The sequence below is a fragment of the Ursus maritimus genome, unplaced genomic scaffold (genome assembly GCF_017311325.1).
Source record: "Ursus maritimus isolate PB19 unplaced genomic scaffold, ASM1731132v1 scaffold_12, whole genome shotgun sequence".
In the NCBI taxonomy this organism is placed as follows: domain Eukaryota; kingdom Metazoa; phylum Chordata; class Mammalia; order Carnivora; family Ursidae; genus Ursus; species Ursus maritimus.
In genome coordinates, this window is record NW_024423564.1 from 52,517,326 (window position 1) to 52,542,695 (window position 25,370).

The window sequence follows — 25,370 nt, forward strand, 5'->3', positions numbered from 1 at the left end:
TTTAAGGCATTAAAACTGACTTGCCCATTACCAGGTTTTCCCTAAGGACTGAGTGTTTGTTCATGCATAAAGGAGATCCTATGACTAAATCATGTTTTAAAATTTCTAATAAGCATTGATTGTATGTTGTGGTTTAAATGAAAACTGAATTTAGATTAAGTAAAATATGTAATAGCTATAAAAATATATATTAGAATATATGTCATCTTCCATTTCTGTTTCTTGGCAAGAGCTACATTAGCTTTTATATTTCCTGAGGTATTCAGATCTTCATTAGCTTTTCAACTAATTTTTTTTGAAGTATTATTGCCTGAAAAATCTATTGAAGCTTATTTCCTTTATAATTTGAGTTTGAGTGTTTTTACTGAATGTTTTTCCCTCTTCTCTCTCTGGTTCATAATATATGTATTTTTTTATTTTGGTGGTTTGGTTTTGTTTTTGACTAAAGATGATGTACATCAACACATTTATATATACATATATATAATTGTTTTGCTGAGTTAATAACTTTCAACCCTTTTTATTTATACATTCATTTTACAAGGACTTTGCTAGTGTTTTTGACATCTCAAACTAATTTGCTTTATGCGTTGCTTATCTGGGGATCTAGCCTTAGCTCTTTATAGAAATTTCTACTTTACTTCTTTCTTTTACTATGCTGTTCTGCAGAATTGTTTAAATTTTAAAATGTTGGGGGAATCTATAATATTAGAAATTATATAATATAAAAATAATTCCCACAATATGTATGAGATTTGTTTTATTAGGTACTTAACGAAAATAAGAACAAATTACTTGTTTCACGATCAAAAGAATGTCCTTCAGATTCTCTTAAAATTTTCCTGGAATAGTTAAGATAGACAGTATCAGGAAAATTCCAACATTTATGCTGTTGTTGCCTTTACGAGTCAGTCCCCTAGTTCTAGTTATTTTTCCATGTCACTGCTAGCTTGTTTAGCACCAGTCGCAGTCTTTATTACAGGCAGAGCAGTATGATTGTAAAAATAACATGCTAGTGTTTTAAATAAATAGACATCTGACACACATTCTTAAGGCTTTATGTAACATTCAGGGGAAATTAAAACATACACAATAACATGAAAAGGTACAGAGATTTTCATAGTTTTAGAAAGAACTGGACAGTGCAAATGAGGGAATGCTTTGATAGAGTATATGAATAAAGGAGGCTCTCCTCTGCTAAATACAGATTTCTTAAACAGAGGAAGGCTTTCTTTCTTTTTTCAGTTACTTAGGAAGTAAGCCTAACTTCACTTTCCTTAATAATATTGGCTTTATGACTCTTAGAAAAATAATGAGATGAAAGGTCCTTTTTCTGTTAGATTTGGATGTGAATTTTCATAATTATTCTTAATTTGTTATGCTGAAGATTTAAAACATGACCATTCAATGGGTTGATGCAGAGGGAATGTCACATTATCGTCACATGGTAAGGCATGAAATTTATTTACTTTACATAATCAACCTCTACTTACAACAACTTGATACAAATATTCCTAAGTCAATAGATGGCATTATATAGTACTTAGTATTTTCATTTTTTCTGGAAATATTAAAAAATACCATCATTGTTTGTCTATGACCAGTACTTCCAGTAAACAAAATGTTTTTGAAAAGAATGTAAGCAAATTGTAGAACAGTTGCCAAGATATGAAATCTAGACACTTAGCTTTAGTCCAAAACATATTTTATCTGTTTTGAGAATAATCGTGTAGGTTGCAGTATGCATATTTGAAATGAAATGTAACCATCTGAACTTTACATTGTTCAAAAAGTTGATTGTCTCAGCTGTTTGTAATACAAAATATTTCAGAATTTCTAGCTGTGGCCTTCAAAAGAAAAGCACAAACTTTAACATTTCTGTTTTCTTTAGCTAACTTACTGTCTTACATTGTAAAATTCATCTGGGTTATAGGATTTTAAAGTTTTCAAATTCTTGGACTACAGGACAAATTTTAAGCTCTTTCTGTTCTAAGACTATAAAATAGTTTGATACTGCCTTTTCATTCTAACCACCCACGGAAGTATTTTTTAACTTAAAAATATGTTGTTCTTTTCCCCACTCAGTCTTGAAAAAGTATTTATCATATCAGCCAAATACTTTTACTCCCTAGAAGACTACTACCCTTTTAGTTTCTTATAACTTAACATTAAACAGTATCTTTTTTCAAACAAATACTTTGGTTTTTAAAGCACTGAAGTTTGAAGTCTAGACATGATGAGTTTTAGAAGAAACAACAAAAATTCCTTCCTGTGCCTTAAAGTTCTTGATTTAGCTGGAGATTAAAAAAATGGAGATATTAGTTTTGGTGACACAAATCTACATTAATGTACAACTGTGTCCTTAGCTCTTGATGAGAATTCACCTATCATGTATGTTGTATGTCGTTCATGCCTTTCCTATTAATAATGTTAATACCCTTGTCTTACACTATTCATCACTGTTTTGGGGATACGTTTTGACTGCTTACTTGAGATTTGTCTAGGATTTAAGGAAAAACAAACTGATTTATTACTTTTCAAAGCCTTTTAAATAATTTCTTACACAATTAAAATTTTTGTATACTTCTCTAGAAATATGATCATCTTTATCTTTTAAATAATCAGTAAAAAAAAAATTAACCATAGATTCGAACTCACTTAATAGCAATTATGTGTTTAAGAGGTGTAAATAACTTGCTATCAGACATTACGAATATCCAGGTGCTCTGTATGTGCTGATGACAACAAAATTGAAACGAAAGACTGTAATAATTCTGACTGGTTTTCTCTGCAGAAGATATTGATTATTTGTGTGTGGTGAGAGATTTGGAAAATTCAATTAAAGGAGTTGTGCAAAGGTTTCATAAATTTTCCTTCTACAGCATGTACACAGACATTGTTGCGTATTAAATCAATGCAGCACTTCACAATATATTTTCTTTGAAACATAAAAATAAATAACATTTAAACAGTTCTGCTTACTACAGAAACAAATTTTATTTTCTGTGAAGCATTTAGTCATGTGCTATCACTGACTCATACACATTTGCCAGCTGTAACAAATTTTATAGACATTTTCTCCAGAGACATATCTCACATACTATGAATTTTTAAATGAGCAAATGGTGAAGAAGGGATGTCAGCAATATAAAAATTGATCAGTTAAAAGATAAAAGCATAAGTAAAGAGATTTGTATGGTAGTCTTAATAGGTTTTATTAAATAAAAATACTATAAAAAGACAGTAATGAACAGACTGAAGACTAACCGTTCCTGAGGTGGAGAAAAATTATTCTGGCACATTTAGTAGAAATTGGTTTTATGTCACCTGACAGGTGAACATTTTTTTCTCCCATTTTAACTCTTAAAGTAGTCAGAAAAGCTCCTCAAAAAAAGAGCGGTTTATGTATTAAACACATATATAGACTAATAAAGCAGATATTTGTATTGTTATATAGCTAATTATATAGTTAAAAGCAGGACTTCTGTAAAAGGTATTGGGTGATTTTTCCTCCAGCTCAGACCTCACACAGGAGGAAAGGAGGCATCTGAATGCACACTGTTCGCACCATGTGACTTCAGCCTCTGGAATCTCCCTCTTTGTGAACTTCAGGCCTCTCTACTGCTTCTCTCTACCTGGATTGCTCTTTCTTCCATCTCTGTCTAGTAAATTCCTGCTTATCCTTTAAGGTCAGCCTCAGATGTCGGATCCTCTGTGAAATTCCCCCCAGCTCGCCGAGCTAAAGCTAAAGTGCTCCGTCCAGCCTTCTGCAACACTTGTCTGAATGGTTATAAATGTATTAGTTGTAGTGTTGTCCTGTATTCTAATTGTCCGGTTACAGGGCTCCTGGACTCCTCCTTGGCAAACAAACAAAAGTCGTATCTCTATATTATAGCCCCAGAGCCTAGCATAGAACCTGATAGAAGGCCCACAATGCATGTTCAATGAATGAGTAAAAACAAATGTCACTCTAAGAATTTTTTAAAGGAATTTAAATATTTTCAAATACTGATAAATCACACTCTCCTTCCACGCCTCATCCCTTTAATATTTACTGAATGCCTACTATGAGCTAGGCACTGTTCTAGCACGAGGGATACAGTAATGAACAAGGCAGACATAGTCCTGCCCTCAGGCTTGTAGAATCTGTCACAAAAGACAAATAATTATAATAAAGCATAAGCATACATTATAAGTTTTTGGCACTTTTTATCCTAATTTCTTAAATGTACATTCTGAACCAGAATTGAACAAATAAGTAAGATATTGAAATGAGAATTTATAACCCCAAAGCTATTCGTAATGTAAAACAGAACTTTACGTTTAGGTTCTTTAATTTCATTTGATTAAGCATTTATTCTACATCATATACTGTGACAACTTACTTTGAACTGTTTTCTGAAAAAAAAATCTTTCTTTCTTATAGAATTATATCATCTTGACAGCCATGAATTCCTTAAAGGCATTTTAAACTGAGGTAGGGTTTCACCTTTCTAATTAAGGTTAGCCTTGTTAAATTTCACTGTTTTGTTCAGGTGGAAACATTTTATTTATATTATCAAATTTGGTACTGTCTATGAAGAAAATAGGGACATGAGCTTTGGAGGTGTTTTTGAAATTAAAATCTATTTTTATCAATAATAGGACAATCTGACAAGATGTGTGAGTGAGAGGCTGATTGAAATAACTGTTGAGCTCATCAGCCTAGCTTTAAAAGTCAAAAAGCTCATATTTTTAGGTGAGGTATAGAGGGCTCTTAATTTAGCACCTTTAGTATAAATAACTAGGTACTGGCAGGTGGGTTATAGTTTCTGTAGGACACATGTAACTGAACAAGATATAACAAGTCTATGAATTTAGAAATGTGCTGAATTAAGTAAATAATTATATATTACTTAGTGTATCTTTCCTTCAAAACAGTTCCCTGTAGACTCAGCAATATAAGTGAAAATGATAGATTTATAACTAGGTTCTTATATTAGCTAGACGCAATATGAGTGATCACACTAATAATGTGATATTAGTGTCTAACGAACCTGTAACTGAAGGTTCACATTCAGAACTAGCCTATCCCAGATTTAGTGGCATCAGTATTAATTAAGATTCTTAGAAGCTAACCAGATGTTGCCTGCTATCTCTTAGGAAAAATTAAGGCAAAATAAATTCTATACTGAAAATACATTTCTTTGGAAATGGTATTTCAAATGATTAGTATTAGCTTCCTAACTAATGGTTTTTAAAAATATTTGCAAAGCATCTTATATACAAAATTGTGTCACTTTTCATTCATTAAAATGTTTGTTCTGTTGTACGCAACAACTGATAGTTTATAATAATAGCCTACATTTATTAAGCACTGTCAGTGTGCCAGGTACTACTGTAGGCACTTTATACAGATTCCATTCAACCTTTTCAACAACTTACGTGATATACAGTTATTGTCTTTATTTTATAGGTGAGGAAACTGAGGCACAAAGAGGTTAATAACCTTGTCCTAGAATTATATCAGCAACAGAGCCAGGATACTAACCTGAGGAGGCTAGTACCAGGGTCTTTGCTTTGCCCACTCATAATAGTAAACTGTGGTCGTCAGGTTTCACTGCTGATGAGAGGTTTTAGATCCTATTAAGTAGAAAGGATCTAATATATATACATATACACACATACTCCTCATAGGGTTAAACATTTTGTACAATTTCTGGTCCATGGCAATCCATCAGACAACTATTAGATGGCAATCATAAATACATAGTTGCAGTTACACATCTGGCTAATAACATACACATTTAATATATGATGGTCTCATTCGTGAACTTTGGGGAACTCAGAGTACTGAGAATAGCTCTGTGTTCCTGGATTCTAATAAAGATTAGAATGTTAGTGTTCGTCTGAGTCTTTAATATGAGTAGTACTTACAAAAAACTTGCAAGAATGAAGGTTGACCTACCACTCAACTTCGCTTTTAGTGGGAAGCAGAGGAGAGAAATAACAATGAAGTGAAAGTGGACTAAACCTTTGAGGCATTTCCCTGGGTTCTTTTGACTCTGTTTTCTTCTTCCTTTGGGCACTTTCTTCATGACCTCACCCATTCCTTCACTTTAGTTCTCACCTTAGTGCAATTTATGGTTTCCAAATGAATTTTGACCCTCTTCCTGAGCTATAAACCCACAATCTCAGCTGCCATACAGTGTCCCCCAAATATACTGATTTCATCTTTTCCCCCCAAAAAATTCTTCCTCATTCTATCTTTCTAGGGATTACATTCATCCAGTGATAAGGCTCAAAACCTCAAAATTCTGTCCCTTTTATGTGCCCCCATATGCAACTGCTGCTGGGTCAAATCACTTCTAAAAATATCTACCTCTCCCTCCCATGCCCCCTGCACTAGTTTATTCCTTCATGACCTCTTATCCAGCTTATCCTCCCCATTGTAACCTGCCTCTCTGCCGCTTGGTCCCTTTTCCCTACAGCCTGTCCTGCTACTGGACAAATTATACTTAAGATATCTACCATATTCACAGTAAAATCCAAATTTATACTAACATTCAGAACTCTCCCTAACGTGACCACAGCATACCTTGTCCTTGTGCCTTAGTCACTCCAAATTATGTACCATTCTTCAGGCACACTCCTTGGAGACAACCTTTCTAATTCCCTTATCTTTGTTCTTCTCTCTCCTCTGCTTGACATATGTTTTCCCCCATCATTATCAAAAATTTACCCATCTTTCAAAACCTGCTTATAACTCATCTTACACTAGGCTTCCTCAGATCCCTCTTTTCCATGTTCTCTCATTGTTCCTTTTTTGTGCATTTGTCATTGCTGTCCAACTGGTATGACGAAGGGAGGGTTTTAAACTCTGATTTTGTCCTGTGCCCTAGAAACCTCTGACAGGCACAGTACTCGTGATACCATTGTGGCCAGCTTCCCTGTCTGCACGTCAGTTCCTGCCCTCTCTCACACTTAAGTGATTATTCTTCCTAACCTTTATTGTTCAGTGGGGGGAAATAACCCATACAAATGCACTCCCAGAGCCTTTAACAAGCAAAGCCTTTATAAAATAATGTTAGGATAAGAGAGTCAGTAAGAGAGGCAGCAACCTGTGGGCCACAGACAGGACAAAGACCAGCAAAAGGGTGGGGGAAGCATGGTTTGGGCTAATATTAACAGGGGATACTGCAGGAGATACTGGAAAAATATATCTAGAAACAACTGGATAAATCACTTGGTTAACGAAAGTATGATGCTTAGTATAAACCTAGCACTTGCATAATGCCAGTCTTCTAAAACCTAGTGACCAAGCTAAAGATACAAGATTTATATTCTATACATGAAATGATAATAATGGAAGGCGAGCTATGATAAGCAATACAAGTTCAGATCCCTCTTCTTTCCAGGATTCTGCCCAATAGCAAGCACAAAAAAGGATGAGTACTTTGGGATCAAAGTGTCAATTTGATTAGTGGAGGACTTGATAACCTCCAACATGGCAGGTCCTCTGGCAGAAGCTTAGGGTAACTAATGTGGAGTGTGCCTAAGGCAGAAGTGGGACGTCCTCTCTCCCACGCTGAGTCTAAATCATGAGCCCTGTGAATCTCAGTCTTGAACCTGAGGAGAAAGCTGGATCTTTGAAATAAACCCCATGTCCATGTGCCTCTACAATAGTAAAGACCACAGATCTGCCTATGCTTGATTGCAGATGAGATCAATAGAATGGGCTAGTCTTACAGCACGAAATTAGGAAGCACAAAGACCCACTGGACTTGAGAGTAGACAGGGAAAGCGTGTTGCGTAAGAAGAGTGACAGGTAATATTACTAGTAAAATGTGAATTAATGTTCTGGGACTTTGGCCAATCAAGTCTGTCACTCCTGCATGGGGTAGAGAAAGCAGAAGAGTTGACAGTTCCTTCCTCTTCAGATTAAGGAGTATAAACATTCCTCTTTAAGAACCAAATGAAGAATAAGCAATAGTATAGGAATATACAGCAAACATAGATCACCTCAGGATAGAGTGATTAGGTCATTATTTAAGAGTTCAAGATTTTAAAATCAATTTTAGTTATTCCACTCTACATTATCTCTGACAGAGGACCATCCAGACCCTAGTAATGGAAACACTGTACTTTACTAGGAAGCTTGAATTTGAGAAATGGGTCATTCTGATAGGCTGTATAAACATCCTAGGCAGAGAGAACACGAACAAAAAGGCAGAAAAGCAGAATGACTGAACAAGTAGGTTCGACCACATCATTGACAATTATGATCACCAGGCTTAATAGGTTCAGACTTTATTCATTAGGCAGAAGTAGACCAGTGAAGATTATTAGGGAAGTAACAATCCAAAATATGCTTTAGAAAGAATATAATTGCTGTATGAACGATAATTCCTGTCAAAATACTGCTCATGAATTGCATCACCATATCTAAATTGCTTTTCGTGTTCTGAGACATTCATCTCCAGAACCAGTACGGCAGTGTAGAGATAATATACATGCTACTGTATTCTTGTGTTGTGACATTAATCACACTGACCACAGTATTTGTTTCTGCTGGATCCTGAATATGGCATCAGAATCTTCCTCAACACACTTCTAGCAGCCCTGATCAATTGATGAAACTGCTTTGCATGGTCTGGCATTGTAACAGAGAACAGGATTTGGATTACATGTCCAGCATCAGCTCTGTTATCTACTTAGAGCTCTGTGGCCTTTACTAGGCACTTGGGTCCCCTAAACCCTAGTTATAAAATGGGACTGATATTTACCTTGTGGGACGGTATAAAATAAGCTTAATAGCACCTCCCCCACGTAACTAATGAGAGTCTTACTTTCCTGTATAGTATTGTCATTTGTGTATCAGTAACCTATAGGGATATTAAGTGAATACTAGAGTACTTAAAATATTCTATAGGAATTCAAACCAGACTCAAATTGGCAAGAGTTGGTGGTTGTCAAGTTGGCAACCTACCTTCTTCTAGGACAAGAATATATGTGGACTCTCATGAATAGGGAAATATAGAAGCCTACCATGAATTACTTCTTAATAGATGCCAATGTAAGCATGGGAGGGGTATTTCAGGAGTGAAAGGTCCACGTGCCCTAAGGGAAATATGCCATCACTTGCCAATGCCTGCTCTCCTCAAAGACTTTCTGTCACACGGAGGTCCTAAACCAAACGACAGGAACTTCTGCCACCACTAGGAGGCCCCAGAAGGACATGCTCTGACTAGGAATGCCAGTAAATACGGTATCTTTTTTGGGGGGGCAGCTGTTGGAGAAAACACCTGCTGAGAGGCCCTTAAGGCTTATAGACAAAAGGCATGTAGATTTTGGTGTTTTCCGCAAGTAGGTCATGTAGGAGTTTTAGAAATCTCTCAGAAGTATCTCAAGATTGATCTTCACATAAAGTGAAGAGTGTGATGTCTGAGTAGCCCTACTGACAATTATTTGTGAAGGTGAATCTTGTTAGAAGACCCAAAAATAAGCAAATAAGAGATTACCAGTATCTAAACTAGGTACCAAATTACAGGGTAAATGGGTGTTTAAATCATTTAAGTGGTGTATGAGATGCATGTTAACTTAGAAACTAATTCTTGATTTAATAATCATCTTTTATATCCTGCAGGCATTTAGAAGAAATGCACTTACTATGAACACCAACTTTTTCTGCATCTGCCTGATCGTATTTAAAGGAACAGAAGAAATGTTTGTAATTAATCTGCCCAGTAAATACCAGATCATAGCACTAGGCAGGTGCGTGTCTAGATAAAATTTCTTGCAGCTAATTTAAACTTTCTACACACACCAGTAGATAATCTCAATGTAAATAATACATTTCTTCTTGACCCTTTAATGTAAGCCAACAAGTAGAAGAGGATATTAACTCCTATTCTGTATCACATACACTTCTGTATGCTTTTAGCATTTGTGGATAGATTTAAAGCATTTATGAAAATGGCACTTGGGCAAAACTATGTTTTAAAACTCAGATTACATTTAATGGTGAGTGGAATTAGGTACCACCTTCCCATGTAAAGCCCCAAATGCGTATTAGATTCTTTTTAAACTTTTAAAATTTTTCTAGACGTTTATTGCGTAGCCACTATCTCAGGAATGAGTTTTTATACTCTTTCTATGCTTATACAGAAAAAATATTTTCAAAGTTTTAAAATTCTCACACCTTTTATAAAATAGTGGAATGCATTTTTCAGTACATATATATTTTTAAATATGAACTTGTTCTTAAACTAAACTACACAGACTACTGAATTTAAAGAAAAGACCTTTTTTATGGGGTATGTGATCACCTCCAAATTATTTTGAAGGATTGATTTAAATTTCTGTTTTTCTGTGGTGTTATTTTGTATCATCCCTGTACTATCGCCAAATAAAGGGGACGTGGGAATCACAGGATGTGTTATAAATTGATAACATGTTTTTTTAAAACCTCTGTATTTTTCTTTGACCATCTCTACAGGGAAAAAAAATGCTATTCCCTTGGTACTTGCCCTAAGTCTTGGCAAAATTCGTATATTACTGTATCATGTAAATAAAAATACTATATGAAAAATCTGAAACAAAATTTAAGTTTGAAAATAACTGATTTTCCATTTAGAGAATATTCAGACTTACCTCTTAAAATGAAAATGAGTTTTTAAAAACTATTAAATGACATTGATACTAAATAGTAACCCAATTAACTATTAAACCTAATTCCCTTCACTAATGATTTTATTGGTACTATTTAAATAAGATTTTAAAGAAAATCTGTCTGCTAAATATTAAGAACACTTTGTGATACAGTCCTTATAATAGGACATTACCTAAATATACCAAAAAGGGTAATTCTTTTGTGTTCTAGCATTGAAAACTAACCTTAGGATGTAAGGCAAAGCATAGAAAGAAACTTAGGAAATAAAGGGTTAAGAAGTAGATTGGTTGCATATGTAATGCAAGTTATGTAGGTATGTGCTTAATGCTATTAAGTCAGTTACTGTATGTTTGACCTCAATACACTAAGCTTTTGCCTTTCAGAACAGCTGGGTCTGCTAAGAATCATTTCCCAGTTCTCTTCATTGTAGATCAGATGACTCTCGCTTTATCACCCTTGGAGGCCACATGAAGGACAAAGCAGAAAGATCCACACACAAAACTAATGTTTATATGGGGGGAAGGGGGGTGTGGCATGGAGGAAGGCGGGGGAGATACACTTGGCCCTGATCTTCCAATGAACATAACAGAAGAGAGACCAATTGAGACTTGAAACCCCTGTGTTACTCCAACCATTATTTAGCTACATCCTATCCATCTTTTACTCTTTGTATTGAACAGAAAGGCTCCTTTGGCTGCCTTGACTTTTGTAAATGTTTCACTCACTTAGTTGTGGTTTATCATTTGGACAGAATGCTACATCTGGGATTTTTCTCCCCTCCTTAACGCCTCAAGGGAAAATGGCTTCTGTATGCTTCATATTTGATACATGAACGTACACCCTGTTCTCTTCATTTTAAGAAGCAAGCCTAAGTTTATTGGTAACAGACAACTGCATTTCTCAGAAACAGCCCTTCCCTCTAAAATGAACTTGAAAATAACTTAGAAGCGTTCATTTCTTGACAGGTATATTAGTGAAGTAACTGAGAAATCTTCAGTATTTTTGCATTATCTAAATATCTTTACATTAAAACATCCCAATAACCCAGAGTGTAACTGAGAGAGAGAAGTACTTTGGAATTACCCATTTCTGTGATCTTAATTCATCAACGGACATTTTTAGTATTTTGGAACCTAATCCTTCAAAGTGGAATCTTCTTAAATTGGTTTCTAATGGATATGAGATACTTGACTTATAATTGCTGCAAATCTCCATAAAAGCTACAGTGTTAATATGATTAAATTATCTGGGGAAAAATGTGTATTTAGAGGATTTACCTACAAGATACCTTGATTATGGGTGCATTCTACTTTATTAGTATTTATATGATATACTTTTATTTTCAAATAATGTTTCTTTGCTCCAGTTATTTAGAAGTTAGAACTTCCTCATCACTGATTTAAATCAACATCCTGTGTTAAACCCATGTATGCTATTACAAAAAATAAAAAAACAGGACTACACCAGCCAGCCAAGATGCTGACATTTGGGCACAGTGATTACAGATGGTGACCATGGACAGCGATGTTCCTGCTGATTCGGCAGTGATTCAAGGCTGCTTTTCTGTGCTGACCTGCCCTTTGAGTCTTTATGCACATTTGCTTTGAGAAAGAAATACTTCCTGATTTTTGCTTTGTCTAAACCTACTTCCTTTATCAGACTTACAAGCACATACCTTCTTGTGGCCTGTGGCTATCCCATGTCTAGAACCAGATTTTCTTTGTGTATATGTGCTCACTGTTTTAAAATGTATCACCACTTAGTCAATATATTTTAATGGATGTCTTATGAAAGAAACATATTCATTAAAAACATAGGTTGATGTGAAAATAATTGTTTTATTCTTAACCACAGAGACTAAAGAGAACACATCTTTTTTTCCCCCTGCCCTCCCAAAAGAACAATCTTTACATAAGAAACTGTAACACAGGGACACCTGGGTGGCTCAGTCGCTAAGCATCTGCCTTTGGCTCAGGTCATGATCCCGGGGTCCTGGGATCCAGCCCCCAGTTGGCTCCCTGCTCAGTGGGGAGCCTGCTTCTCCCTCTCCTACTCCCCCTGCTTGTGTTCCCTTTCACTGTTTCTCTGTCAAATAAATAAAATCTTAAAAAAAAGAAAAAAGAAACTATAACATACATTATTTTTACCAATTAAATATGATAGTAAAGATGAGCTTCTCCTAATATAGAATGATACATTATTAACAGAGCCAAGTTAACATGAAACATGATATGAATCAATGCTTATGGAAGTGATAATCTTGAGCTACTTAAAAAAGATCAAAAGGATGAAATCCTGTATAAAACCATTCAACTTAAACAGAATGATCCTAAAAGTTTAGAATTAGTGATCATGAGTAATTAAAAAAAAAATCACTCAAACCACTTAAATTCAATAAAATTCACTGTTTAATTGCATTCAAGTAAGTCAGCATTTTTGGAAATAACATGGTCTAATCTCTCTCCCTTGTTATAAAGAAATCAAATTTGTACATGTAATAAGGCGTGTTCAAACTTCAAGCACTTTAAATTGCCTTCTCACAGTAATTAAACATTTAATCCCTGAGATATAATTTCTAAAGAATGAAATACACATTACTTGCATTCTAAAATGTAAGGAAAACTAAATTTAAATACCAAAATTAGTGATTTCTTTAAAAAGAAGGGCTTGATTCTCCCAGTAAGCTCACCGGATTTGCAGATTTTTTTTTTAAGACAACAAATTGTAGAGTACATTTCCTGAGTAAACACTAGGATTAAGGGAATTTTCTCTTATTTTCCCACTTGGATAACTGAATATTAATAAAACCACGTCTTGGCCACTTCATGTTTAGAAAATAAAAGCCTCCAATGGGCTTGAGTCCCCTTATATATTTACTTTGCATAGACAACAATGACTTTCCACCATTTTTTCCCTATCATTTTGTGATTCTCAAAATGATAATTTCATTTATACATAGCAAAAAAGTTCAAAAAAACCTTTAAGCACTGTTAATATTTTCACATCTGTTTGTGGAGATAGAGCTAGTTGATTTTCTTCTGATTTCTTCCATTTTTGGAGTCCCACATGATTATAATGTTAAAGTATACCAAGAAGAACAGGAAGTTCAAGCAAGATACAAAACAAACCAATACAGAAAATAAGTCCGGCAATTTCTGAGGAGGTTCCAGTGTGACAGTTATCAGTGTCAGAAGTACCATACTGATGACTGAGATAAGAAACTACAAGGAGGGAAAAGGACATTATTGAGTAATATAAAAGATAAAATTTAAATATACTGGTAACATTTACTTATAGCTGTAAGTGAGCAGAATTGAAAGTGAGGGGTGGGGGTCCAGTCTCTTCTACTGGTGGATCTCAACCTAGGCCACATGTTAGAATCATCTGGGGGTAGGTATAAAAATCTCAATGCCAGGCCACACTTCAGACCAATTAAATCAGAGTTTTCTGGGGTAGGCCTCAGGATTTAAAAGCTTTCCAAGTGATTCCCATGTGTAGCCAAAGCCTTAGAACCCCTATCATACTTAATACCACCCAAGAACTAACCAAAGTTCTCTGGAACAGACAATATTGCTAGTGAGGGTTAAATTCAGGGTATGCTCCAGGGCCTTGAGTTCCTATAGGATATAAAGTTCTAAGCTAATCTAAGAATCTGTCTATAAAAAAGCCTTCTATGGCAAATAGAAAATTATATTTCATATTCATGGAACACTGTCAATGAGCTAATGCCGCAGTAAGTCATGGTGGAACGTATGAAAGAAAATGTAATCTTCTGGCCTCAAAGAGTTTTCAATTTAATTAGGGGAATGCATGAACTAATTAAATAAAATCACAAGGTCACATTTTATTAAATGCCAAAATGAATAGAAAAAATACTTCATTTATTGTAATTGTGTAGCAGCCAGTTTTCTTTAGCGCACTGTATAGAACTTTCTGCAATGATGGAAATGTTCTACGCCTGTGTACAGCAGGAGAGTAACTGCTAACCACATGTGGTTATTGAGCATTCAAAATATGCCTATTGTGACTGAGCTGAATTTATTTTATTTAATTTTAATGTTTAAATTTTTAATGTGTCTAGTGGCTACCATATTGGACAGGTTTTTTTTTTTTTTTAAGATTTACTTATTTATTATTTGAGAGAGAGAGAGCGTGTGCACAGAGAGGAGGCATAGGGGGAGAGGGAAGAGAACCTCAAGCAGACTCCCTGCTGAGCACCAGGGCCCTGGGATCATCGCCTGAACTGAAAGCAACAGTGGGATACATAACCGATACATAACCGACTGAGCCACCAGGTGCCCCTACCGTACTGGAGAGTTTAGCTTTAGACTGTGAGCTCCTTTAAGATGAGGACCAGCCAGATCTTATTCAGTTCACCCTGGCATAGCACCTAAGTACGCAGAAGCTGCTTAAGTAAATGTAGAAAGCAAGCAGTGAGAAATCATAGTGACCTTCGTGCAGGAGGTGGGACATAATGGAACCCTGAAAGACGTTCTAAAGGCTATAACAGGATTTAAAGATATGAATAGAGTAGTACAGTGCTCATTCCAGATGGAAGCCTGGGAAGGACAGTAACCAAAAGGGCTCACAAACAGGTATAAACAGGCCAAAAATATCCTCCAAAAGGAAAATCCCTGTCAACCTTGGTGAAAAATGAAAACTTCTGAAGTGAAATCATCAAATTTAAAGTTTCGAAATTAAGGGGCACCTGCATGGCTCAGTCATTGAAGCGTCCAACTCTTTGATTTCAGCTCAGGTCATGATCTCATGGTTGTGAGCGAGAGCCTTGCATCAGGCTCTATGCTCAGCACAGAGTCTGCTTTAGATTCTTTCCCCCTTGCCTTCCCTCTCCCTTTGCTCCTCCCCCCGCTTAAATAAAGAAAATCTTAAAAAAAAAGTTTCAAACAAGAAATATGGCACTGGTTGAAATGTCATGACACTATGATCCTGAATCAGTGTTAAGGGGCATGTTAAAACTCCTCCTGCTTTTTTTCTGTTTTAATTTTTACTTTAAAGATTTTATTTATTCATTTGAGTAAGAGCGAGAGAGAGCATGAGTGGGGTGAGGGACAGAGGGAGAATCAGACTCCCTGCTGAGCAGGAAGCCTGATGTGGACTTGATCCCAGGATCTGGGACCATGACATGAGCCGAAGGCAGATGCTTAACTGACTGAGCCACCCAGGTGCCCCCAGATGGCACCACTTTAGATAACTACCCTGTGTCCTCACCACCATGTCCTCCACTCCATAAAAGCCAGGGGTTAAGATGCAGAGAATGGGCAGAGACTATTCAGAAGATAACAGCTGCATAGTAACACCTGGATCATCAGTCCACCAGCCTGGTTGTCCCTATCAGTAAATTACCCTGAATGAACAACTGTATGCCAACAATTAGATAACAGAGGAAATGGACACATTCTTAGATACCACTGAGGGGCACCTGAGTGGCTTAGTCAGTTAAGTGTCTGCCTTCTGCTTGGGTCATGATTCCAGGGTCCTGGGATGCAGCCCCACATTGGGCTCCCTGCTCAGGGGGCAGACTGTTTCTGCCTCTTCCCCTGGCTCTACCCCCTGCTCATGTTCTCTCTCTCAAATAAATAAATATAATCTTAAGAAAGTAAGAAAAGGAAGAAAGAAAAGAAAGACACCACTGAAACTGTCTGAAGAAATATAGACAGTCCAGGGGCGCCTGGTGGCCTGACTCTTGATTTCTGCTCAGGTCATAATCTCAGGATCCTTGGATCGAGCCCATCAGGTTCTGAGCTCAGTGCAGACTCAGCTTGTCTCCCTCCCTCTGCTCCTCCCCCCCCCAAAATAAATAAAAACAAAACAAAACAAACCCCAGGAAGTCCAAATTGACCTGTAACAAAGAAACTTAATCATTTTTTAAAGTCCCACAAAGACAGGCCCAGGCACAGATGGCTTCACTGGTGAATTATGCCAAACGTTTATAGAAGAATTAATATCTATCCTTCATAAATGCTTCCAAAAAGTAGAAAAGAAACACCTCCCAACTCATTCTATTAAGCAAGCATTAACCCTGATACCAAAACCAAACAAAGACTTCATAAGGAAAAAAACCCTAAGACCAATATCCCTTATGAATATAGATGTAAAAGTCTTCTATAAAATACTGGCAAACGCAGAGGGGAGGGCATGGGAAGATGGGTGAAATGGGTGAAGGGGCTTAAGAGGTACAAAGTTCCAGTTATAAAAAAGATAAATCACAGGGATTAAAAGTACAGCATAGGCCTATTTTCTTCACAATTTGGAGATTTTTCTTTGGAGCACTTGGCTGCAAATGAATGCATGACTCAAATAAAAGGTTGGAGAAATAACAATGTTACCTTTTTTTTTTTTTTGTAAGTGGGTTCCACACCCAATGTGGGTCTCCAATTCAAGACAGAGAGATCAAGTGATATGCTTAACCAACTGAGCCTGCTAGAGGCCCCAACAAAGTTACCTTTAAAAATTAAGATAGTTTGGGGCAACAAGCTGGCTCAGTCGATAGAGCATATGACTCTTGATCTTGGGGTCATGAATTGGAGACCCACATTGGATGTGGAGTTTACTTGAAAGTAAAAATAAATAGGGGCGGGGCACTGGATGGCTCTGTCGGTTAAGCATGTGCCTTTGGCTCAGGTCATGATGCCAGGGTTCTAGGATCAAGCCCTGTGTTGGGATTCCTGCTCAGTGGGGAGTCTGCTTCTCCTCCCTCTGCCCCTCCCCCCAGCTTGTGCTCTCTCTCTTGCTCTCTCTCTCAGGCACGTGCTCTTCTCTCAAATAAATGAATGAAATCTTTGGGGGGAAAAAAAAAGATGTTTGCTATCTGCTGGCTAAGACAAAAATAAACTTTAAAAAAATTCTTTTAACTTCAAAAAATAAATAAAAAAAATTAAAGTACAGCATAGGGAATGTAGTCAATAAATACTGCAGTAAATTTTTATCATGAAGACAGTAACTATACTCACTATGATGAGCATTTCATCAAATCGCTAGGCTGTACACCTGAAACTAGCATAATCTTGTATGTCAACTATACTTCAGTTAGAAAAAAATACCAGCAACCCAAACCAGTGGCATATAAAAAGGTTTACATATCACGATCAAGTGGGACTTATCCCAAGAGTGTAAGCAAGATTAGTTCAACATACAAAAATCAATCAATAATATACTATATTAATAGAATAAGGGAAAAAATACATGATCATATCAGACAAAGGAAAAATATTTTTCATAATAAAAACACTCAATAAATTAGGAATAGAAGAGAACTTCCTCAACTGAATAAAGGCCAGCTATAAAAAGCCCACAGCTAACATCACAGTTAATGGTGAAAGACTAGATGCTTTTCCCCTAAAATCAGGAAGAAAAGATGCTCACTCTTGCCACTTGTATTCAACATTGTACGGGAGGTTCTAGCCAGGGTAAGCAAGGAAAAGAAATAAAAAGCATTCAGACAGGAAAAGAAGTAAAACTATCATGATTTGCAGATGACATAATCTTGTATGTAGAAAATCAGAAGGATTCCACTAAAACTTAAAACATGGAATACAAGTTCAGCAAGTGTATTTGTATACAGTGACAATGAACATTATAAAAATGAAATTAAGAAAATTCCATTTACAAAAACATCATAAAGAATAAAATACTTAGAAATAAATTTAACATAAGTGGAAGACCTGTACACTGAACACTACAGAATACTGTTGAAGAAAATTAAAGAATATCTAAATAAATGGAAATTCATCTATGTTCATGGATTTGGAAGACTAAATCTTGTTAAGATGACAATATTCCATGAATTCATATACAGATTTAAAGCAATCCTTTTCAAAATCTTAGCTGGGTTTTTAGAGAAACTGACAAGGTGATCCTAAAAATAATATAGAAATGCAAGGAACATAGAATAGCTAAAACAATCATGAGAAAGAACAAAGTTGGAGGAATCACATTCTGAATATCAAAACTACAAAGCAACAGTAATCAAGACTGTAGTACTGGAATAATGATAGACATATAGATCAGTGGAATAGAATTGAAAGTCCAGAAATAAACACTTATATTTAAGATCAGTTGATTTTCAACAAAGGTACCAACACAATTCATTGGTGCTGGAAAAACTTCATAAAGTTGGACTCCTACCTCACACCAAACACAAAAATTAACTCAAAATGAATCAGTGATCTAAAGATAAAACTCTTAAAAGAAAACATAAGGGTAACTCTTCATGACCTTTACACAATGGTTTCTTAGATATGACATCAAAAGCATAGGGGCACCTAGTTGGCTCCGTCAGTACAACACACAACTCTTGAACTCGGGGTCATGAGTTTAAACCCCACACTGGGCATTAAGCTTACTTTAAAAAACAAAAGGCACAGATAACGAAAGAAAGAAAGATGTTGGGTTTCATAAAAATCAAAAAAAACTTTCATGCTGCAAACAATATCATTAAGAAAGTGAAGGAAATCTACATAATAGAAATATTTCCAAGTCATGTACCCAGTAAGGGACCTGTATCACAAATGTATAAAGAACTCTTACAACTCAAAAATACAAAGACAACCCAATTAAAAATGGGCAAACGATATGAATAGGCATTTCTCCAAGAATGATATACAAACGGCCAGTGAGCACATAAAAGATGCGCAACAACACTGGTAACTTGGAAAATACAAATCAAAATCTCAATGAGATACCATTTCACTCACACTAGGATGGCTATCATAAAAAAGACAATAACAAGTGCTGTCAAGAATGTAGAGAAATTGGAACCCTCATATATTGCTGGTGGGAACGTAGAAGCATGTAGAACTTTGGTGAACAGCTGCACAGTTTCTCAAAATGTTAAACACAGAATTACCACTCCTAAGGATACGCTCAAGGGAAATGAAAACAATGTGCTGATAAATTTATAAACAAATCTTCACAGCAGCATTATTCACAACAGCCAAAAAGTGGGATCGACATAATGCCCATTAACTGATGAACAGATAAACAAAATGTGGTATATCCATTAAAATGGAATATGTATGGCAATAAAAAAGAATGAAGTATTGATGCATGATACAACACAGATGAACCTCAAAAACACGCTGAGTGAAAGTAGCCAATCACAAAAGTCTTAATTTTTTAAAAAGTAGGCTCCATGTCCAGCGTGGAGTCCAACATGGGAATTAAACCAACAACCCTGAGATCAAGACCTAAGCCGAGATCAAGAGTTGGACGCTCAACTGACTGAGCCACCCAGGCGCGCCGACTACATTTTCTGTGATACCATGTTATGGTTTGAATTGTGTCCCCAGAAAATTCATATGTTGTAGACCCAGTCCCCAATGTGAGTGCATTAGGAGACAGAGACTTTAGGATGGTTAAATTAAGGCTAAATGGAGGTCGTAGGGGTGGAGCCCTAATTTGATATGACTAGTGTGCTTATAAGAAGAGGAAGAGCCACTGAAGAACTCACTACACACCCACACAAAGAAGAGGCCATATAAGGACACAGCAAGATTGCCTGTAACCCAGAAAGAGGCCTCACCAGAAACCTTGGATGAGGCTCCTTGATTTTGGACTTCTAGCCTCCAGAACTATAAGAAAATACATTTCTGTTGCTTTAGACCCCCAGTCTGTGGTATTTTGCTATGGCAGGCCTAGCAGACTAATACATTCCACTTATATGAAATGTCCAGATTGGTAAATATGTAGTTACAGAAAGTATATTACTGGGTTGTGTCCAAGGCTGGAGTTTAGGGGGGAATGGGAAATGGCTACTAATGGAAAGAGGGTTCCTTTTTGGGGTGAGGGAAATAATCTAAAATTAGATTATGGTCATGGCTGTACAACTCTATGTACATACTTAAAACAATCAAATTGCACACTTTAAATGGGTGGATTTTATGGGTGAATTTATGTGAATTATATCTCAAAAAAGCTATAAGAGAAAAAGATACTACTTTTTTTTTTTTTTTAACAGTGCCATGCTAAGTATCATTCCTTAAAAACTGAACAACTTGTGGCACAGTTGGTTAAGTGTCCAACTCTTGATTTTGGCTCAGGTCATGATCTCAAGGTTGTGAGATGAAGCCCCACACTGGACTCCTCGCTGGGCATGAAGCCCGCTTAAGATTCTCTCTCTCCCTCTCTCTCTGCCCCTCCCCACACAGCGCTCTCTCTCAAAAAATTTTTTAAAAATTAAAAAAAACTGAACAACTTACCAAATATTGTATAATTCTGGGAAGAAATGTAAAACATGGAAGATATTTCCTAACAGAAATGGAAAAGGATTTCAACTGCAGTTCTTCTTCAGAAGTCTTTTCAAATATTGAAAAGGAAACTGCGCAAGCTATAAAAAATGCCATTGTTGTCACAACTGAGGGCATTAGGAGTTCATCCTTCAATAGAAGAGGCAGCATACTGTAAGGGAAAACAGAAAAAACATCAAAAGAGAATTGCTAATTCAAAACATAATCATTTTGTAAAAAATTTCTAAATGAGTTTATGAGAACTCTACAGAAAATATATAAATATTAGTTTGACTCACCTAAATGTTGATACAAGTAAAAACCAAGTAGACATAAAAGGAATTTCACTTAAAACTAAGCAGACTGGTCTAAAATGATAAAGAAAAAATATTTTAATCTTAGAAAACAATTTCAATTCTTGTGAAAAATATAAAAACATTTTATCTGTCTGATCTTCGGGGTAGCTAAACAAACAAACAAGAAACAGCCAGTAAGGTCTCCATATGGATCACTGGTTCATTTTTTCATATCAATCCAAACTAAGTGAGTCTAAACATAAACAAGGTATCAACTCCTCCTAATAACTACTTCTTTCAATATTCTATTAATGGAACTTTTTTTATCATACAGCAACATACAGAATGGATCAGATAAACAAATTCAAACATTCAGAGAAAGAGAGCTTTTTCGTGTTTCATCCTTCTTGGGAAATAAATTAATTCCCAGTAACGTGGTTTCAAACTTCCTTTTTTATGATCCTCCATGTTACATATTACTAATCTAAGTTAAAAACTAAAGTTATAACAGACAGGATTGTCCTCTGCCACTAAAGCGAGAACAGAGACAAAGGAGAATTATAAGAGTTAACAAGCTGATAATGGTAGAAGAAAAGGAAACAACAAGTAGGAAGCAGCCACATGAAAAGAGCAATAGTATAGGAAGCAGAAGCATAATGCCAATAAATGGAACCACTGGCTTTATGACAGAGTTTAGGGTCATAGGTCCCAATTCTGGGACCTACTTACTAGCAACTCTGGTCTCATTACCCTCTGGATTCTGCTGTGGCAATGCTCAAGAAGAAGGGGACGCAAGTCCTAGTCCCATCTCTGCCACTTACTGAATGTCTGACCTTGAACAAATGATTAATTTAACCATCTTTCTTAGGTGTAAATGGAGATAGTAGTAATACCTTGTATTGTCACATAATTGAAAGAACTCTTGTATCAAATTTTTTAATAAAATAACTTTTTACTAATGATGGCAGTTGTTGAATACTTATTGCTATTATTATTGTTATTATTATTATTTTGGGTCTCCTTATTTTAAAAGATTTGAGCATTCTCCTCCTTTCTTAGAAGGATGACTTTTAGGGGCACCTGAGTGGCTCAGATGGTTAAGTGTCTGCCTTCGTCTCTGGTCATGATCCCAAGGTCCTGGGATCGAGTCCCGCATTGGGCTCCCTGCTCCGTGCAGAGCCTACTTCTCCCTCTCCTTCTGCCATTCCCTCTGCTTGTGCTCTCTGGCTCTATCTCTCTGTCAAATAAATGAGTAAAATCTTTAAAAAAAAAAAAAAAGGAATGACTTTTCCCCATATCAACCAGCATATGAGATGTAAGGCCTGGGATTACAAACATTGAAAACTACCAAACTAAAAGAAAATACTAGAGGACTTTCAATTTCCCTACTTGCTGCTTTTTAAATCAGAATGTATTTATGTTAAAAACATGCGTGCACATAGTAGGTACTCAATAAACATTATTTTCTCTTTCTGGGTCTTAACACTTTCCCATTTATTCATTCAATATTCATTTACTAAATACAAGTATTTATTGAAACTTAGGTACAACCATTGTTCTGAAAGGAATACAAAGAGGAACGTAACCCAGCCTTTGCCCTCAAGATACTTAGTATTTATATTTAAGCAGCAGAATCCCTTGCATCCTCAATCTCTTCTCTGAAACTTTTCCTTCACCACCTTGTTGAAAACAAATCCTGGCTCCCTTCCCCTGAGGAAAATGCTGCCCCTCAGCCCTCTCAACCTTACCTGTTTTGTTGTTGTTTCCATAGCCTTGAAACAACTTGACCCAGACGGAGATAACCTCTTTGCTCTTTATCACTTCTTCCACATCAGTTCTCCCCCTCTCCACCCTAACAATCTCCATGGCCTCAGGCTCCATCCCTGGTAGTCTTCATCTTTGTCATCATCCACCAACCACAAGGGTCACTTCCCTCATTACTCAGCCATTTCAACGCCTTACTCACTCACTCTCTACAACCCTACTCATCTTCATTCCTGGCAATTTTTACAAAGACGATCTTCCAACACCATGACTCCTCATTTGCTGGAACTCCTCTCTTCTAGTGATCTACACCTTTCGGTTATACTCAGGACTGTAACCCCTCCATAATTACAATGCAGCAACTGCATCCTGACCACTATCTCCTACCTTTTCAGCACTCCAGAACTCCAACAATCTTTTGATCCCATCAAGATCTTCAACCCATTATTCCTACCACCTTTCTCACTTTGCCTCACTTCTTTGGCTGTCTTTTCCCCTTCTTAACCAGCTTAAATTCTAAGGTAAACCATTGAAATCACTCCCATGCATTCACTCTCAAGCCCTGAGCAAGCCCATTATCCTCACTAGACAAAACCACAAACCTGGAAAGACCCAACTCTTCACCTGTAACTTATTCCAACCATACTGAGCAACTGCTCTTGAGGAAAATATTTACCCACACTAACTGTTTCCACTTTAAAGATTTATTTATTTTGAGAGAGAGAGAGGGGAAAACGGGCTTGGCGTGCAGGAGCCCGAGGCAGGGCTCATCTCAAAACCCCGAGATCAAGACCTGAGCCAAAACAGAGTCAGATACTTTGACTGAGCCACCTAGGTGCCCCTGTTTTCACTTTAAATACATGATCATGATATTCAAGTGTCTAATAACTACCATATATTTCTCTAGTCTGTTCACACTGTCTCTTGAGAAATATAACCCACACCTTCTCATAATCTCATAATCCCAACAGCTCCAACCTGCTCTTGCCTAATGACCTTGCCTTCTACTTCGTTAAGAAAATTGAGGCAATTAAAAGAACTTTCACAGATGCCACCGTCACATCTACTCTCTTCCCAGCATCTGTACCAATATACCCCGTTGCTTCTTTTTATGAAAATGAACTACTCATGCATCTGTCCAAAGCCAGTCCTTCCATTTGTGCTCTGGGTCCAATCCCATCTCCCTTTCCAAGTGGTATTGCTCCAACAACTCTTACGTCTCTCCTGTATCATCAATGTTCCCTCTCTACAGACCACTCTCACACCATTACCTCTCCTATCTTAAAACCTTAAACAACAAGACTCACTTGACTCTCATTTCTCTACCAATTATTGCTCTTATTTTTTCTCCCCTTTTCAGCAAAGCTCACCTAAAGAACTGTCTACCTCACACCATATATAAAAATTAACTCAAAATGGAGCAAAAACCTAGATATAAGAACTAAATCCATAAACTTCTTAAAAATAACATGAGAGTAGAAGGGGCGCCTGGGTGGCATAGCGGTTAAGCGTCTGCCTTCGGCTCAGGGCGTGATCCCGGCGTTATGGGATCGAGCCCCACATCAGGCTCCTCCGCTATGAGCCTGCTCCTTCCTCTCCCACTCCCCCTGCTTGTGTTCCCTCTCTCGCTGGCTGTCTCTATCTCTGTCGAATAAATAAATAAAATCTTTAAAAAAAAACAAAACAAAACATGAGAGTCTTTATTACCTTGGATTTGGCAATGGTTTGTTAGATATGACACCAAAAGCCCAAGCAACAAAAAGAAATAAAAGATAAATTGAACTTCATCAAAATTAAAAACTTGAAAGTTTTTAAAACCATAAAAATTGCTCAACATCACTAGTTATTACGGAAATGCAAATCAGAACCACTTCATACCCCGTAAGATGGGAGGGGAAAAAAAGGAAAATAACAAGTGCTGACAAAGATGTAGAAAAACTGGAAACATTATACATTACTGGTAGGAATGCAAAATGGTATAGCTGCTGTGGAAACAGTTTGATGGTTCCTCAATCAGTTAAATACAGAATTACTGTATGACCCAGAAATTCCACTCCTGGGTGTAGACTCAAGAGTACTGAAAACAGGTGTCTGGGTGGCTCAGTCGGTGGGTGTTGCCTTTGGCTTGGGTCATGATCCCGGGGTCCTGGGATCAAGCCCTACATCGGGCTCCTCACTCAGCAGAGAGCCTGCTTCTCCCTCTGCCTACCTCTCTGCCTACTTGTGCTCTCTCTCTGTCAAATAGATAAATAAAATCTTTAAATTAAAAAAAAAAAAGTACTGAAAAGAAATGTTCAAACAAAAACTTATGCAGGAATGTTCATACTGGCACTATTCAGAATAACCAAAAGGTGGAAACCCACATGTTCATCAAATGATGCATGGATGAACAAATGTAGTATATCCATATACAAT

The 25,370-nt window shown here is 36.6% G+C and overlaps 2 protein-coding genes across 10 annotated transcripts in view; one reads left to right on the forward strand and one right to left on the reverse strand.

Annotated features, from left to right (window-relative positions):
- LOC103663063 (integrin subunit beta 3 binding protein) overlaps positions 1 to 10,410 on the forward strand; it is a 62,488-nt gene extending 52,078 nt beyond the window's left edge. For 3 of the 4 annotated variants that reach the window (XM_008690785.2, XM_008690783.2, XM_008690786.2), the window contains 2 exons: positions 4,427 to 4,477; positions 9,626 to 10,410. In XM_008690785.2, the coding sequence (XP_008689007.1) occupies positions 4,427 to 4,476 (50 nt within the window). In that variant the 3' untranslated portion in view covers position 4,477; positions 9,626 to 10,410. The remainder of the gene's footprint in view (positions 1 to 4,426; positions 4,478 to 9,625) is intronic. The other variant, XM_008690784.2, reaches the window with a different exon arrangement.
- A 2,631-nt stretch (positions 10,411 to 13,041) lies between these two features.
- ALG6 (ALG6 alpha-1,3-glucosyltransferase) overlaps positions 13,042 to 25,370 on the reverse strand; it is a 57,391-nt gene continuing 45,062 nt past the window's right edge. For all 6 annotated transcript variants that reach the window (XM_040627209.1, XM_008690790.2, XM_008690789.2 and 3 more), the window contains 3 exons: positions 21,195 to 21,263; positions 20,869 to 21,067; positions 13,042 to 13,872 (listed from right to left, as the gene is read on the reverse strand). In XM_040627209.1, coding sequence (XP_040483143.1) covers positions 13,675 to 13,872; positions 20,869 to 21,067; positions 21,195 to 21,263 — 466 coding nt within the window. In that variant the 3' untranslated portion in view covers positions 13,042 to 13,674. The remainder of the gene's footprint in view (positions 13,873 to 20,868; positions 21,068 to 21,194; positions 21,264 to 25,370) is intronic.